This window comes from Zingiber officinale, chromosome 5B (genome assembly GCF_018446385.1).
Source record: "Zingiber officinale cultivar Zhangliang chromosome 5B, Zo_v1.1, whole genome shotgun sequence".
Classification (NCBI taxonomy): Eukaryota; Viridiplantae; Streptophyta; class Magnoliopsida; order Zingiberales; family Zingiberaceae; genus Zingiber; species Zingiber officinale.
The window spans coordinates 134455473-134473696 of NC_055995.1; the positions used below are offsets into that span (position 1 = coordinate 134455473).

At 35.4% G+C, this 18224-nt stretch overlaps 2 protein-coding genes across 3 annotated transcripts; one reads left to right on the forward strand and one right to left on the reverse strand.

Annotated features, from left to right (window-relative positions):
• Positions 1-370: 370 nt before the first annotated feature.
• LOC121986123 (protein LNK2-like) lies at positions 371-10905 on the forward strand. 2 transcript variants are annotated; one of them, XM_042539938.1, is made up of 11 exons: positions 371-597; positions 3491-3872; positions 3956-4076; positions 4150-4255; positions 4371-4466; positions 4543-4608; positions 7641-8366; positions 8464-8621; positions 10013-10155; positions 10277-10366; positions 10471-10905. In XM_042539938.1, the coding sequence occupies exons 1-11, from the start codon at positions 403-405 to the stop codon at positions 10479-10481; spliced, it is 2094 nt and encodes a 697-aa protein (XP_042395872.1). In that variant the 5' UTR covers positions 371-402; the 3' UTR covers positions 10482-10905. The 2 variants fall into 2 exon arrangements, with proteins under 2 accessions (XP_042395872.1, XP_042395874.1); XM_042539940.1 differs by having other exon boundaries at positions 463-597; positions 3495-3872.
• Positions 10906-13475: 2570 nt separating this feature from the next.
• LOC121986124 (pentatricopeptide repeat-containing protein At4g02820, mitochondrial-like) lies at positions 13476-17616 on the reverse strand. Its single transcript, XM_042539941.1, has 2 exons — positions 17243-17616; positions 13476-14912 (listed from the first exon to the last, which is right to left on the reverse strand). Exons 1-2 carry the CDS (start codon positions 17534-17536, stop codon positions 13656-13658), a joined length of 1551 nt encoding a protein of 516 aa, XP_042395875.1. The 5' UTR covers positions 17537-17616; the 3' UTR covers positions 13476-13655.
• Between the last annotated feature and the right edge of the window lie 608 nt (positions 17617-18224).

Here is an 18224-nt window from a genome sequence, read left to right on the forward strand (position 1 = left end):
TCGGCTAGCTCTATATTCCTGCTCGCAGAATTTTACCAAATTTCTTGAATTAATCCCATCGCAGAATAATATTTTTCTTGGTGAGGAAAAATTAAATAAAAATATTTATTATACATGTGGAGTGGATAAGCACGCAACCAGCGGCTGACGTCATGAAAGCGACAGCCCACTCACTTCCCACCATCAACTGCTTGCGGTCCAAATTAATCTACGCTTAAAAATATAATTTATTTAATTTTAGCAAATGAAATGAAACCCAAATGCCTACAAAATGCCGCCCGAAACCACGGCTCAGCCAATCACGGCGCCGCATTTGATCGACCCGGCGAAGCCACAAACACAGATGCGCCTTCCACGTGTCGCGTAGCCGATGCACCAGTATCCGTGCCGATACAAGCAGAGATGCGGCGCGTGCTTCCTTCGGCACCCTGGTTCACAGTCTCTTCCAAAGGGGAAAGGAGGCAGGCAGGCTCTTGCGACAGCGCCGTGGGGTTTGTCTTCTCCGATACTGGATCCGCCGGAACTGCCGATTGGATTTGGGGCCGGCCGTCTCTTGTTGCTCGGAGAATGTTTGATTGGGACGACGACCAGGATCAGGTTCTTCATTATTCGCTTCTCTTTACTTTGTAAAATTTGACCCTTTTTTTTTTTCTTCAAAAAATGGGGGTTTTACTCCCTTTGTCGACTTGGTTCTGGAATTAGGGCGGAGAAGAATTGACTGGTTTTGCTATCGCTGTATGTTCTTTAGGTTTCTGGGACTTCTCTTCTGGAGAAGGAAAAGGCCGTCTTTTGAGAAGTTTTTTCTACATGCTCATGTCGATGCGCTTTAAAACGCTAGGATTTCAAGTAACTCTAGATCTGCTTCTTCTAGTTGGGCACTAGACGATTGTGCTGGAGCAGGAAGTTTCATACATCATAAACTTCTTTAGCTCGTCCCAATTAAATGGAAATGAGGAATATGTGATGTGAAATACAAGAATATGGAAAATAAAGTAGGAAATCGCATAGAAGGTCTATTATCTGCTGGAATGATATTTCATTGGCAATATGCTAAAGGTTCTTCTGGAGATATGTTTACTAGATCAAGACTCCTTCTGTCGCCATTAATTTGAAGTTTAGTTTGTTTCTGCAATTAGATCCAATCTTTTACTGCCTTCTTGATGGAACGTTGATTGCCAAAGTCACCTCCTTTATGGAGGGTTGAAGAGAGACCTACTTTCACTCACTAGTCACCGGAAGTAGATAATATTTCCTTTTTATTTTGAGAAGGGGTAAATTCCATGTAAATGATGAAGGGATTTGATCCCATGATATTATGGAGCGCTACGGAGGCCTGACCAACTAAGTTAGTTTGCACCTTTAATCTACAGAGTTGTTTCTATCAAGATCATAGTGTGAAATACCCTAGGTTAAACTAGATCCAGCCGGATGTGATATTAATTTTACTGAGATCTTGAGCAAGCTCACACAAGTCCAAATGAGATTGAGAAAAAGGCCAGAGTTGCATCATAAATGGCAGAAGTTGATAAGAATCTATTTGAGTCAATATAATTGGAGATCTAAACTTGTAATTAGGCAAGAAACTTATAGATTAAGATGGGATAGCAAGACTTTTAGTAGTGCTTCCAAGATACTGAATTACGGAGGATTTGATTCTCTATCACGCCATTCTTTTGCTGCAAAGAAAGTTAAAATCATAAAATAATTACCAATGCGATGGATGCTAAGGTGGATAGTTGTTAAACTCATAGATGTGACTTGCATCTCTTCCCATTCTATCTTGTATAGTCTTGCTCACCTATTCCAATTATGCAAGACGGTTGTTACTGGAATCACATCAACATCCACTTTGGTATCTCCATTCTCAACTTCTTCGAGTCTTTTATCCCAGGGACCAAGATGAAGGCTTTCAAGGTATTGAAAAACATTTTTTCCACTATATGGCAAGGGTGTGGTTATGGGTGCTTTGGATACAATAAATTTGGATCATTTGCACACCTTCATTGCTAAGGTGGTTCTATTACATCTCATCATGGATTTGTGGAGCTTCGATGACCAGGTAATATAAGATCCCAAGGCTCTTCTAAAAGCTGAAGTTCCAAATAGGATATTCAACATCTTGAACTAACCATGATGCTGAAGCTTCCAACTACAACAACGAAGCTTCCACAAGATTTTCAAGATGATGAAGCAGCTGGAGGCTTCTGTTGTCATAGAAAAAGCCACTCTTGGCTTCCTCCTTTGAAGGCAAAGTGGTTGAGACTTCCAATGCTTGAAACGAGGCCACTTGAGGCTTCCACTTTTGAAGATGAAGTTGCTCAGGCTTCCGCCATCCAAAACAAAATTGCTCGAGGCTTCTACTGTCTGAGATGACGAAGCCACTTGATCATAAACTTTATCTCAAGTCTTATACCACACTTGCTTGAACTAACACAAAATTATATCCATATGGACTTGATATGTTTGACAAAGCTACATGTGTTAGGCACTAAACTTGTTGCATTCCTACAGAACCAAATGTCAAACTATTGCCAAGATGCGAGTTCTTATATGATCTAACAAAATTAAAGGTTAGTTGGAAAGTTGAGTTGCCAAGCCTGGCATATCTTTTATTGTGTGTGGTCAGCTAGTTCATTGAGTCTTTGTTAGGTAATTGGGAGGTTTCATGAGAATTCTTCAGTAGGAAATGATTAACCCAAGCAAGGGCCTCCTTTGTTGAGATGAAGTTCACTTCCAGATCTATTGATGTAGATGGGTAAATTTGCCCCACGGATGGACTATCTACATAAGTTTATTGTGTCCTTTTGGGAGGAAATCTAACTATCTTAGATAAGTAAGATAGCATAACATAGAAGCTAGATCAAGTGCACAAGTATTCAACAATGACTCTTGTCACATTTATGCTTTGTTTGGCTTAAACACCTAGTGATAAAACTGAATGTGGATTGTAATGCACCAATGAAATTATATTGTGTTCATCAATCTTCCATGCATATGGACTCAAACTTAGTGGTTTATTAGACGACAAAGAATATGAAGATAAATTGTCATTTTGCAAGATAACAAGTCCAATCTTGACAATCGATTGATAGATTTACTATGTCCTAGAGTAGGATCTAACTGTAATTATGCAAACGTACAAGGGTCTGGATGTAAATGTTGTTTATCTAATACATACATAGGAAAGAGGGGGCTGCTTAAGGTATGTGTATTCTAATTCTTCCACTATTGAATTATACACTTTAGTTAGCAAAATGTTGGATGCATGCCTCACTTTGAAATCGTGGTGCAGATTCTTAGCGTATAGTTTCTTAATTCTGACACGTGTGCATACTGAATTTAACAGTATTTAGAAAGCAGTTAATTTTCTCTTCTTTTGTTAGTGAGATTTTTTTTTTGCGAATGTGATTTCAGTATAATCTTTTCTTGATTCCCAAGTACATTCTTCTTTCTTTTAGTAGTTTTTTTTGGTTAATGTGAGTAATTTCAGATAGGGAATACAATGTGGTGTGAGTTTTCTGAGAATGAAGCCAATATTATGCCTTATCCTAATGGTGCTGACAAGAATCCATTACCTCCTTTGGGTAATTATAAAAGAAAGAAAAATGATGAGGCAAACACTTCCTTAAGGTCAAGTGAACACTCTTCAGGATCTAAGAATGATATTCTGGGGATTAATCAGGACAATAGTTCTACTTTCATTACAAGTGAAGAACTTGTTGCTGCACAACTTGATGTAGATTCATGGCCTGATTTGCCTTCTTTAAGTGCTTCTCTTAGTAAAGAGTACAATGATTCTTGTAATAGAGATGCTATGGAAGCACAATTAATGCTCGATATCAGTGGAACAAAAAAGCTCGACAAAATAAGAGGTAAAATGATGTCAATCTAGCACTATGCTTTGTCACTGAGGTGTAGAATATTCCAATAAAATATAGTTTTTGAACATCTACAGTGCAGTTCGATAGTCCATCTGAAATCTTTAATAATGACAAAGATGACGAAGAGAATGGTACTTTTCTTGATTGTGACTGGGCCAATATTGGAGATATCGAGGATCTTGACAACATATTCAGGTAACTCATTTAACCATTTCTAATCATTTTCACTGGTCAACAGTAGCTCTGTATCTCCCTTTTCCTCCTGCAGTGGAAATGATTCCATATTTGGACACGAAATGGTTGGCAATGTAGATGAGTTCTTGACTGCAACTTCTGATGTAATTAGCAGCACTGTACAATCAATTGCATTACCAGTAAGTTGTCTTTTTGTTAGCAAATCACACAAGCAAATTATTATGCAGTTTAACATTCTTGATATTGCTTGTCATAGAAACAAAGATCTTAAATTCCTATATATTATGTGAACAGGACATGCCATTGTGCAAGGAACAACCTTCTGGTTATGATTCTTCCTCTTTTCATCTTGATGAATTATCTACTGGAAAGGAAGCATTGGAAGAGAAGGTACATATATGGATAATGTTCTTTACATACCTTGGTATACTTGTTAAACTACCACTTATCTTATTCGCCTCAACAGAGAGGAGATAGTACTGTGAGAACGAGAAGGGAATACTATGAGGAACAGAACCTGTTCTCAAACCAGGTAATCTATTTATTCTTAAATTTGACATAAATTCTAATAAAATTTTCTTTGTTGAAGTATGTACTGTTGTTTATACCATGTTTACATAAAACCTTAAGTTGCCACTAGCATATAAACTGTTAAATATAGAAAATGTTAGAGGAAAGAAGCCTAAAGGCCTATGGTGATGCACTAAGAGTCTAAGATTATCTTCAGGTATATGTAGAGTGATAGAGGAATAGGCTGGATGTATTCTATATGCTAGCACATTACAAGGCAAGTTCTTCCAAATCAAAAACAACTAGATCTGCTAGTTGAGAAAAACACAAAACGGTGGTACAAGAATCTATTGTTTCTTTCTTGCTATGTGCCCAAGGTCTATCTCAACTTTGCTGTGAATTTTAACTTTGTCAGTTATAAAACGTAGAAGGCTGATAGGACGTGTCTTGAAGTGGTTCTGGAGTCCATGGGTTCATTAGGTTGAACTGGTTCCTGTCCAGGAATACCCTTCTCTAGGACATTCTTAAATGAGGTGGTTTCACGTCTTTTCCTCTAATCAGTATATATGCAGAAGGGATCGCAAATGATGTTTTGGCAGTAGATCAATTTCTGTATGTGCAAAATTATATCCTAAACAACCCATCCAAATATAATGACTTTTAGGGGGGCATATACAATAGCATCGCTGTCCAACTGTTTTTGTTACTTCTATAGACTTGAGATGTGTAGGCACTTTTTACCAAGAATTTACCCAGGGATTCAAATGTTCATATGAACTTGATCTATTCATCAATTGTCTGGTTTCAAGACGCTGAAGATTTAATAATGTGGTATAGTTTGTTCTATTGGAAAATTGGTTTTTGTAACCAATAAATTGAATATGGACATAGATGACTATTTCATGAGTAGACCGTTTTAAACCAATTTCTCAAGTGAATGAGAAATTAATGTCTAAGATTATTCGAGTAGTGAAGGGTTGGTCAAGTATGATCAAACAAAAGTATTGGCTCGTACACGAGCTAGGTTCATGGACGCGAATACATGAACGTTAACTTGAGTATGCGTGAATATCAATTCTTGTGGAACCATTTAAGGGGGTGATGAGATATAGATTAATTAAAATATTAATTGATCAATTAAATGTTAAAAGTTATTGTACAGCGACAACAACAAAATAAATTAATAAGTGATTAATTAACTAAATGATTCATGTTGAAATGTGGGTGTAAGAATTGATTAGTTGATTAACTAATTATCCTAATTAATTAATCAATAGAATGCATGCAAACTAGAATTGATTAATTGATTGCCGCATGCATTTGACGACTGCCAAGGCCAAAATTAATTGATTACGACGTTGCAACATAATTACAGTAATGAAGGTTAATTAGCTCTTGTAAATTTAAGAGAATATTAATTGATTTAATTAATTAAATCAATTAATGGCTCGCTGTTGGCATACCCCTTCATCCCTATAAATAACCACCCTTCTACTTTCTTAATTATCACAAGCAATACAATTTGTGAGCTTTCATCTCTCCCTCTCCTCTCTAAAAGAGTTCCAAGATTTCAAAAGTTCGCCAAAACTCAAAATTTGGAGTGCTACTATTTTGAGTCTTAGATCGCTGTATCTTGGGAGGCGAATGCCAATATATCGTAAGAAAAGAAGATCTAGTCTTTGCCTTGACCATAAAAATCTTATCCGAAGGGATAAGCTTACCCAAAGGAATGTATCGACATCTGAAGGGATAACTCAACAACAGATGCTATTAAGTTGGTGATAGACAAAACCAAGTCAGCGATAATGATACCGACAAAGGTATGTTGAGAATCTAAAGGGGAATAGATTCACGTTGTCATATCAAGCTCCACTTGTTCGAGCTGTTGATTTATCGACAAGCTAACTGATTGAACCCAGGCTATTGCATCAACATCGACAATTTTCAACAAGATGTTCATCTAATGTTATTGAGACAGATCCATCAGAGAACGATAGTGCATTGGTTGTCTCTATATATTTCCCACCATATTTAGAATTTAAGATAGTGTTGTCCAACATGTGATCTAAGGTTGATCACTTCAAGCTTATTGTCAGATCTTGGTTAGATGATGTGACCATCATATCTTGCATTGGACTACTGAGCGAGATTCAAACTAGTCCGCATACATGCTCTTGGGTGACTCATCTAGGAAGTTCTAGGACATGCTTAACAAGAGAACCAATTCTCCCATATGAAGATAACAATCTTGCCTTCAGAGGTACGGATCTCCTATCTACTTTGTTTATGAGGTCAGTGTATTACCCTTCAATCATTAAAAACAAATTGTAAAGATATATAATTTACTACTAGGAAGGATAATTTTTTCATTTGATTTGAATTTAACCAAATGGAAATTGAACTGAAAATTTATTTAGGATTTTGTATGATTCTATATTTGAGAATTTGCCAATCACAGAGTACCTTGCATTGATACCTAGTTCATAGGCTTTATAATGAGATTATCTCCCGTGTATATATAGCCTCTAAGACCCAATAGCAAATAAAAATGTGGGACTGAAGGCAATGTTTCTAACATATGACTTAGCTTTAACGAATATATCTAGTTCCTAGTTCAGTTGTTTCCTTCTTGACTATTTAGATTGTCATCAATCCTTTCACTTTGTTTAAGAAAATGATGTTTATGCTTTCTGTAGCCTCCTTGAGACCTTCCCTTCTCCATATCAAAGCAAAAGAATTCTATAGTTTCTGGTTTAGGAAGGCAGTTATATCGTTGTGATACACGAAGTTCTTGAGTATTAAGGCATTAGTTCTTGTTTGAGAAAATTTACATAGTTCTAGATGCATATGTTGTAATGTCTGAACATGGTTCTGAAAATTGAAAATTGATAGTTTTTTAAAAATAAAATGGATATGATAATATGATTATTATGTTACTGATTGGTTGTATCAACCTTTGCACATAAAATTTTAGTGCTAGCACAAACAATAGAAAGTTTTGCAAGCCATCATTACTGTCCCAACATGACCCATTGGGATCATCAATTGTTGCAGCCCAATATCCAGAAGAGAACTCTGACGTCTCACAAGAAATCAGAAGAAAAAGGAAAGTGTAAAGAATTAGATGATACAAGTGCCATGTGGTCCTGCAGTACAAATGAAAGCCGGCAACTTTTAAGTTCCACAACAGATGCTTGTACCAAAACAGTGATGGACAGTTTCGAATCATCTACAGAAAGACAAGTTAGAGCTCCTGAAGATGTTGAACAGCTAGACTCCCCAAATCAATTTATGTTATCTGGGTATGCTTACACAGCATATCCTTTTCCAACTATTCCAATTTCCCAGAATGTGTATACTAAAACGAACCAAGAAAAAACACTTTCTGTTGGTCATAAGCTTTTAGCAGATTTCTCAAAGCGTCCGAATGGTCTAAGTAGACTATCTGATTCAGCTTCTAGACCGCTGACTCCCCAAGAAAAAATTGAAAAATTGAGAAGGCGCCAAAAAATGCAGGCAATGCTTGCCATTCAGCAGCAGCAACAACAATTTGCTCATCCAAGTACTAGTGACTCTGGGGTTCCCCAGTCATGCTCACCTAAGAAACAACCTGTAGAATCTAGGACTAACTCTGCAGCTGATCTTATCAGCAATAAGCATTTTCCAGCAGAGCGGAACATACTAGCTGACCAAGAAGAACCCTGGACAATCTCCTCAATAATTGATGGTCAGTCATTGGAAGAAACAATATATTATCAACTTCAAGATGCTATTGAACAGGTAATAAATACTATTCTTGTTTTGGTTTCAATTTCTTTACTTGGTTTAATTCCTTTTAGTTTTAATATGATAGCAAATAATTTTTAATTTTACTCAGTTGGATGGTAGAATAAGGCTTTGTATACGAGATAGTTTATTTCGTCTAGCACAAAGTGCTATGGAGAGACAAAGTTCTAGCGACAGAAATAGTACAAACAAAAGTGACAGAGATGAGGATGAGCTTTCAGCATATGATGATACAAAGAAATCGTGCAAGTGAGTTTTTGCTGATATATATTTACATCTGATTTTTATTAACTGAAACCTGTATTTAAATTAGCTTTTTAAGATTCAATACTTTTGGGCTATTAATGTGCAAGCACTTCTATTCTACCAAGTTTATTCTGCTAGCATCACTTATGGCTGTTAAGAATTTACAATGTATGAACTAAACTTTCCTATTGATGCATTCAACCTGGGTAAGTTCTAATTCAATCTTGTTCATTGTTTTCTCTTTTAAGTTGGTAGTTGATTTTTGATGCTATCCACACTTCTCATTATTTTAAAAAACAGTGGATTCAACCCTTTATCACATGGAGGTCTTTTCTATATGACATATATACCATGTATCCATATTTAGAATCATACTCATAGTTGTCATTATATGGAGGGGCTTTTCTATATATCATGTGTAATGATGGTATGGAGCATCTAGAGTAGATTATGGAGGAGGTCATTAACTGCTCAAGTGAACACTTTGTGACGCCTAGAATCCCCACGTGACCACTCCGTTGCCAAAACCCTCGCATGAACACTTCACATTACCTAGAACCCTCATATGATCGTCGTCACCAACGTCATGGAACGCTCACTTGATCCTTGCCAACATTGCGAAAGCTCTCGCACAAACTTCACCTGTAGTTGCCTGCTGTGCATGGGTCATGAGGTTGTTTCTCATGTCGGTCGGCAAGCGAAATGAATCACTTTGCTTGTGCTTTCCAACACAATGGTATTTAAAACCTTCTTGTGGGTTGGTATGTCTCTTTGTTTTGAGTTGAGACAAAACAAACTTCTAAGACATGGAATAAAATCTCTTTAAGCACGACTCCATTATTCATTTAGTGCTAGAATGTTGCAATTTCTCATTCTAGTTCCATACAAGTTTTCTCCAAGTTCTCATCCACTGATGGGCACTAGGCCATTATATGAATCATCAGCTAGAGGAATCATAAGCTAGAATCTTCTTGTAGGGATCCAGTTAGTTGAATCAAGAAGGCCATTCAGAATAGCCTCAAAATTATCATTGGAGGCTAAGTAGTATTATGTTGGTCATTAACGACAAAAATATAGGTGGAAAGAGGTTTTAAAGTATAGAATAAGAAGTAAATGTTCCTTGGTAAAAACTAGATTAATATTCATGTCAAAAGGCATACCAAATTTATATTGCATTCAATTCAAGTTTTTGGGTAACCAAAAAGATTAAATACTCATATGAAGCTTTTTGGATAAGTATTTGCCAACTCATTTGCTTGGTTACTATCTTGTTGACTATAACAATGGCATTTTGTTTGTTCCACTCATTAAATGAAAAGTTTCCTATCAAATGGAATGCATCTCTATTCTTGAGGAACTATATATGATGCTAACTTAATTCATGCTGTTCACAGAAATTCAAAGTGGACAAGTGTAGAAACAGGTACAAATCCCATTGATCGGACTGTTGCTCATCTTCTCTTTCATAGGCCATCGGAATTATCGACTAGAGCTGTCAAAGAGGAAATACCACAATCGCCTGCTCTGTATAACCCCGGTAAAGTCATCTTTAATCTCAGCACTTGACAATGTTTCTTTGATTATTATGCTCCAAAAAACTTCATTTTCGCAAAACAAAACATGCATCATGACTCCTCACAGAAAATTATTAACTGCAGCTTCGGATGCATCTTTACAAGCTCAAGCTTGCATCTCCAATGATCATATGGAGAATGCCAGAGAGATGGAAAGACAACCTTCGAAACAAAGTAAGATATATTAAAAAAAAGTTCATACCGATTTGATTCTAAATCGTCCTCTTTTTGTGTCTATGAGACTTGTTTTTTGTTAATGGATTCTTTCCTTTTCTCAGTGAACCGATAGAATCACAGAAGATGTTGGAGCTATTAATGATCTAGTCTCGGAGCCTAATGCTTATGAGCTCCCCTACGTCTTGTGTTAACTACAACCCTTGTGTGATTTTGAATCAACCTAGATATGTTCCAGATGAATCGACTGGTGCCTAGAAAGTCCAAACTGTTAATTGCAGATTGGTATTTACGAGCTTGTATATTCATTAGTTAAATCCCAATAACAGACGAGTGATTCACTTCATTAGTCTGGCTTCAAGCTGGCCATCGTCAACTTCTTAGAGGAGCATGTCAATGAATACAATTTTCTTTTCTTTTCCCCTGGTAGGAAGTTCCTGTAATTTTGTAGCTTCTTTGGCAAATATAGAACAACGTGGGGCATCCATGTCTATGTCATAAACTCATCTAAGTTTTGATGTTGGGTTGATTTACAAAAATGGAGCAGAAAGGTAGGTTGAGAGTTGACTAATACTGAAAATTAAACAAACTAATAAGATTGTGGTAGCAATCTTTTAAAACAGATCTTTCTGGGTGTTTATAGCTATTTGGATTTTCTTGACTTAATTGAGGTGACATGAAGGGGAGCTTTGGTGTACAGTAGTAAAATTATTGTCAAATGATCTGGGGGTTCAAGTTGCAGTGTTTCTTGTAATGTAAAGTAAAATGATGTATAATAGATTCTTCTTCGGAACAGTGTGGATTGCCTTTTTAGTTGAGGTGACATTATATTATAGTGTTGCTTGTATAATTTTTCATTAATAGTATAGAGAGGTAGTGAGAACTGTTGGATCGTAGAATTCGTTAGAAGGGAGTGAATAGCGATCGTCGAGAATTCGAATCTATTTGGATTTTGTTCTGATTAGTTTGTAGATCTATCTGGACTTTTATTGTACACTCAGTCAAAGTATTAGATCACAACGAAATTAATTTAACTTATTTTATTATTTATCAAAATCTGAATTAGACCGTTAGTGTTAATCGTATCAATAAGAATTACCTAGGGTTATGAGGAGTAATTCTCTTTAAATTAACATGGTGTTAGAGCCGCCATTGTTCTTGAATGTAGCGGCTATATGGTTCGCGCGTGCACACAATCAACCTGTAGCTTCTTGATTTGAGATGCTCATTGATCCATGCAAGCACCAAATACTAGCTTTCAACTCTTCTCAATCGTGCCACTCGCAGTTCATGATGCTTCTTGGTTCGCAACTGCCGGTTCCTGCGGTTAATGTGGCAAAAGGTGAAATCGCTCGCCCCCAGCACCCCCGCCGCACCCGACCCAAGGTCATCACGAGGGAGGTAAGGTTCCTGCGGCTAATGTGCACCATCCAGAGGTGTACATAACCCAAGTATTGGTTCCCACTTCCACAACTCCTCTTTGAATTTAAGAATTTGAATTCCTTCTTAAAGTATTCATATCAATTTTTTTTATTACTATATCTAAAATTTAAGATAAATAACTCATTTTATTAAATTTAAATAATCATTTTTCATTACATATTACATCAAATATCTTAAAATTTTCATCATTCTTATTTTTTTATTATTTTCTTCTTTTTCTTTTATGTTTTATTATTATATTTATGGAATGAGTGGAAAGAGAGAGATTAAAAATAAATATTATTTTATTTTTAGGGTAGAAATTTCATTCTCTAAATTTAGAGAATCATTATTCATCAAATCTAAATTTAGGTAATGGATAGGGTAACTGATGTAGAAGATTTTTAGTTATCCTATCCAAAATATAAGGTAAAATCTTTGAATAGGATAATTGATGTGGATACTTTACATAAGCGCGGAACCAGGACATTGATGTACTCAGGCTGTATCGGGGGGCTCACCGGATATCATTTTATTTTTTTAAAAATTATTTATTTTATCATACTTAATTTTTAAGTCAAATTTTCTTATCAGTTCGGGTTACATTTTGTCGTCAACTCACTATTAGCTCGGTTTCTTTTTTAACTCGGGTAGAATTCAATTTCTGGTTCCACCACGGTTCTTATGGAGCTCCTAGTTATCAAAATCTACCCAAATAGTTAGACTAATAATTTGTCTCATTCAACTAATCTTAGCTCTATAGTGTTTACTATTCAAGGAATAAACACTTATACTGTGGCAACAAAAGATGAATACGTTTGTCCCAACACTCCCGCTAATCTGTCCCTGGGTCAACACGGAGGAGGTAAATCACGGACGACTACTAGTCTTTGGAATAATGACTAGCACATAAAGGAGGTATTTACCTCGACTTTGCCGAGATTCGAATCTCAGATCTTATTGTGACAACACCTCATGCGCTAGCCATTAGACTCATTCGAAGGGACATGAATAAATACTTACACGGTAAGATATTTGGTGGATTCATAAAGTACCATGATTTGAAATCCAATTGGGACAAGAACAAATTTTACCGTAAATTTTCAACTACAGAAGTCAGCAGCTAGGTGAATTGTCACGAACATTTTTAGATTTACTTAATGGACGAATAAGAGGAAAGTCTCTCACTTCTAGGATTAATCGGGTTGGTAAGAATTTGGATATTTAAAAAAAAAAGTTTCATTTTTTTATCATAGATATTCTTTGGATTTAGCAAATTCACATAATATTGGATATTAGTAAATGAATATATAAACTAATAAACTTAAACATTAAGCATCTCAAATCATTAATATTCATACGTAATATGGTAAATAATTCATGAGGCTTATATAAAACTTGATTCTGATTTTTTTTTTTAAAAAAAAATTATATATACTAATTTGTTTATTATTTTTTCATATAAAGCTTGATTATGATGTTATTACATATACCATTTTTTGTTTATTATTTTTTTATACTTTATAAATTTTAAATCATCTGCAATGATAAAATAAACTTCATTTATTGGATTATGCTTTAACTAAATTACAAAAACAATCTTGAGCTCAATAAAAGCTGTCACTTGACTCATTGAACATGCTTTTGTCTCCAATTTATTCTCTAGCATATCAGTAGCAATCAAATATTATTTTGAAGTAATCAAATATTTTAATAACATTATCATTACATTTTTTTTTCTAGCTTTCTTGGCCTTTTGAGTAAAATAAAGTGCAATACAACAACAACAAAAATAGTTCTTCAACAAATGAATACCTTGGCCTTTTGAGTAAAACAAATGCCATGGAGCAACAGTTAAAAAAGTTCTTCAAGAAATCAATGTTGAAACTTCACCTATACAAAGCTTGCTTGTTAATCTCAGCAAATGTCGAGTGTTTTCATCCATCACCACATTGTCCTTCTCCATGCGTTCTGCAACTATCAGCGGCATCCTGCCAGCTTTCTCATATGTGCGAAGCAATGAGTTGTAGATCTCAGTTGTCATGTATCCTGCACGGCGGAGAATAACCAAGAAATTCTCTGCATCTTCGATGTTGCCTGTCTCTTCGATCTTGGAGAAGACTGCTTTAACTAGTTTAACATTGGGTTCCCACTTCTCCAAGCTTGACAAAGCTTTCCTTAAGCAATCCAACACCTTGGCCATTCTGTTTTTGTCCAAGTTACCCCAAGCAAATAACTCCCATGTAGTGTAGCTCGGCTTAACACCCTTTTCCAGTATCTGTGAGAGAAACTTCTCAGCCCTTTCGAACATATCATTCGTGATATAATAACCAAGGAGGATGTTTGGAACCCTTGAATCTCGAGTATCAGACATCGTCTCCCACTCACTGTAGATCCTCTCAGCTTCGTCAATGTCGCCTAACTTTGTTAAGGATGAAAGCATGCACTTATACTCAGTGTCACTCATCTTCCTAAATGTTGCTTTAATTTTCCTCCACATTCTGTAAACATTGTCTTTATCCGATAGACTTGCATGAAGACTAATAAGGGAGCAATAGGCTTCGCGGTCTTTTCTAAAGACCCGTTTCTCCATCTCCGCCAAAGCTTCTCGTGCTTTGTCATGACAAGCTGCTTTAACATACATGTTAGCTAATATGCTGTATGTCACCCAGCCAGCCCCTATCTTGTCCTTACTCATCTGATGAAGAACCTTTTCTGCTCCAGTGACATCCACTTTCTTAGCAAAAGCACTTAACCATAAATTGTAGGTGATTTCATCAGGAGATGCATATTTTTTCAGATCCTTGAGCAAATTCGGTATCTTACTCATTTCACCCTTCGATATGTAGAGCGTCAACATATGGTTAAATGGAAGAGAGCATCTAAGTAAACCATGAGACGACATTTCTTCCATTAGAGATTCAGCCTTATCCAACAATTCATGCTGGACATAAGTATGAAGGAGAGCAGTGCAGGTAGATTGCCCCTTCATCCTAATAGGAAGATCTTCAAAAAACTTCTGGGCACTAGCCAGACCACGAACCTTTGAAACTAAGTCCAAATGGACAGCATAATCGCCAGGAAGAAGCTTAATTTGTTGTTGGGTTGTCATCCACTCACATATCTGCATTAGCCAATGGAAAGTTACGACCGTCAAGAAATCTATTTACCTTGCAAAGCATAATAAAAAACATGTATTCAACCTCTACTAATTTTGAATCAGAGAGAGTAAACAAGGGATCAGCTTTCCAACAATAAATCAAGATTTGTTCCGACATAGATAATAGATTCATGTTCATCTAGCACAACTGCACAACTGGTAGGAAAAATTCTAGCTAAGGACTAAAATGAAATGAATCAACTGCACTTATTCATTAAAAATAATCAATTGTTCACAAAAAATAGTTCAGAATTGCAAACAAAACCTATAAACAAGAAACAAGAAGATGAATTAAATGAAAAGCATATGATCAACCACTTTGCCTTCTTTCAACCTTCTTCAAGCCTCATGTTTTATAATGCATCTCCTGCAGATCCAAGTACTCTGTGATTTTCAAGTGTAATAATCGAACAAAACACCCACCATAGAGCAGTATTTGTCTACTTGTCACCAAAGGTTTATTCCTCATATAAAAGATAGAGAGCCATCAAATATCAAAATGCATCATATTTTCCTATAACCGCAAACCCTATATTTGGTTTTTTTAGCTAAATTTCAAAATATAGCATCTATTTTTGGATTTGTTTCAAAGATAGAATATATTTTGAAAAGTTACAAGCATATGCACCAAGTTGTATATTGATTCGATTTTAACACTTATTTTAGAAAATTTCTCTATTATATTTTATAAAATGTATTTTATAAGTTTAAATTATATGTGGCAAATTAAATTATCTTTTTAATTTATATTACATAATAGTATTTTAAATATAGCGAACAATTCTAAAAAAAATAATTAAAACATGAATAGCTCTTGAGACAATCAGATTTATAATGTGATTTAAGTTTACAAATGTAAACTAATTCTAGAAATTATTTTATCGAAAAAAATATTTTAATAAAGATATCTTATTTTTCTTATAATTTGTTTACATTCCAATGAAAATTTACTTTATTACTTAAACTTAGCTTTTAATCATATAAAGGCAAATTATTTTTTGATTATTTGGCCAATCGACATATTTACAATATAAATATTAATGTAAAAAAACAAGTTAAAATAAGAAATGAAATTAATCAATGATTTTTGAAACAATTGATATTTAAATTATTTGTTTATTCTCAACTAACAACTAAAATAGATGAATTTTCTATAAGAAACAAGTAGATGCTATAACTAAAATTCTGCAAATTCTGTGTTAGCATTTTCTGTTTAGTAGATGCTATAACTAAAAGAACTTTAACATATGTGCTAGAATTGAAATAAAATTAAAAATCGGTTTACCTGACTGAAAGAGAAACAACATTACTACGCTCTACACATAATTGAAATTTCTTAAAGTATATGCTATGTTGGATACAAAACCAAAAGCATGTACTATATTTTGAAATTTACCCAAGTTTTCTGAGGCCTTAAAGCAGGCTTGCTGAATACACAATTATACATGGAAAATGGTTATCAGATACATCTTGTGTTTTAATCTAAGTGTAGCAAGAATAGTCATCTAGAGACATAAGAAACAGAAAATGGGAGAATATGACAATTAACAGAGTTATATATAGTGGACAACATTTAATCCTGTGTTAGCAGCACTTGTGTCTGATGCATTGTTTTTCCTCTATCATACATCCTAGATGCTACACTATAGGCTGATGAACCTGCGTGCCTGTGCTAGTCAAGTTGAAAATATAATTATTCTGCGCAGCAGATATATGTCAAGACTAGAATCTTTCCACTCTAAATTCAAATTGCTTAGTATCAAGCCCAGGTGTCTTTGATAACCAAGTAGGAGAAGGTGGTATATGCGTCCACCCCCATTGTGCAAAAGGTCATTGCAAAATGAGGTGTTCAGTAGACTCTCTTCCATCTCCACATAAGACAAAAGTTCCATCATTTGGGATTCCATGTTGCTGAAGAAGAAAACTTGCTTTCTTGCGGAGTATAATCCAGCTGAGAAGTTTAGCATTTGGCAAAGTGTAGTGAAATAATTTGCAGACGATGGAAAGAGAAAAAATAAAATAAAATAAATCCTTTGTTCCATCTCCAAGTGACCGGGTCAGTGAAAAATGCAGTTTGCCATTAATCTTGTAGTTCATTTAACATGCCCAATTTGTAGAGGTAGATAACAGTAAGTTCGACCATACTGAGCCGCTGGGCTTTCGACCTATTCATCATATAAGATCATGATGGGATAACAGAAAAACTGACTCCCAAGAAAATATTACGGCGATCAAGCAACGGGAATCAGCAGGAAAGGGGAAAGAAGGAAGATTAGAAGTAGAACGGGGCGTACTTCGAGGGCGTGCTTGTAGCGCTTGTATTTGCGGAGTTCGCGGACGACGCGGTTGAGCTGGTACTTTTGAATGGTCTTGCCCTCCTCCGCCCACTTGCGAAGGACCACCACGGCGCTACGCTTGGGGTAAATGAGGCTGAGCAGTCTCCTCCCGAGGGTGTCGCTCCCGGCGCCGCGTCTGACTTTGGTTGTCGGAGCCACGGGAGGGACAAGGTCGTCGGGCAGAAGCGAAGAGGAGAGAGCGCGAGTGGCAGCGGAGACCAAAGGGAAGCGGAGTCGGCGGGCCGCAAGCATGTCGCCGCCGGCGCCGCGCGTTTCTTCTCGTTTCCGAACAAATGGCCGCCCTGGCTCATTTGAGGGCGGCACATCAGGGATCAGGGATATGCACGAACGTTAGCGCTGACGTAGACCGTCGATGGTCCAGTTTTATATCTATATAATATGGTTTTTTTTTTTAACTTTATACCCTGATATCAATTTCTCAATTCCCAATTAGATTATAATATTCTGTTAAAATAAAAATTTAAAATAAAATAAATTTAGATATATATGAGTTTAGATTTTTTTAATTAAATTATAGTTTTCAGTAAAAAAAAATTTATATCTTTACGGATATAATAATATATTTAGGATTTATATAAAAAAATATTATTTTTTAAAAAATAAAAAATTATATATATATATATCATTTAAAAAATCAAATATTCAAAATATAAGTTTTTTCACTACTAATAATGACCTTCATAGTGTTAAATGAAAGTATTTAATTATGTTTTACTCAAAATATAAGTTTAAGTTATTAAAAAAGAGTGTGAATCCCTCTTTTTAAATTAATATCAAAAGGATTTCTTGTTCTTACTCCACAAATGTTACTCTAACTAACTATTGTAGTGAAACATTATCTTTAAAAAAATTGAACACCTTATTTATTATCGTACGTATTGAAAGCTAGTTCTATTCATATTGTGACGTTTCTTTTGTT

What these genes read in the sequence shown, in the direction of transcription:
- LOC121986123 (XM_042539938.1), top strand. Translation starts at nt 403, where the DNA reads ATGCGGCGCGTGCTTCCTTCGGCACCCTGGTTCACAGTCTCTTCCAAA. An exon ending in TACAATCAATTGCATTACCA is followed by an intron (nt 4,256 to 4,370) that starts GTAAGTTGTCTT and finishes TTATGTGAACAG; the next exon opens with GACATGCCATTGTGCAAGGA. An exon ending in AGAACCTGTTCTCAAACCAG is followed by an intron (nt 4,609 to 7,640) that starts GTAATCTATTTA and finishes CAATTGTTGCAG; the next exon opens with CCCAATATCCAGAAGAGAAC.
- LOC121986124 (XM_042539941.1), bottom strand. Translation starts at nt 17,536, where the DNA reads ATGCTTGCGGCCCGCCGACTCCGCTTCCCTTTGGTCTCCGCTGCCACT. An exon ending in GCTACAAGCACGCCCTCGAA is followed by an intron (nt 14,913 to 17,242) that starts GTACGCCCCGTT and finishes TGGCTAATGCAG; the next exon opens with ATATGTGAGTGGATGACAAC.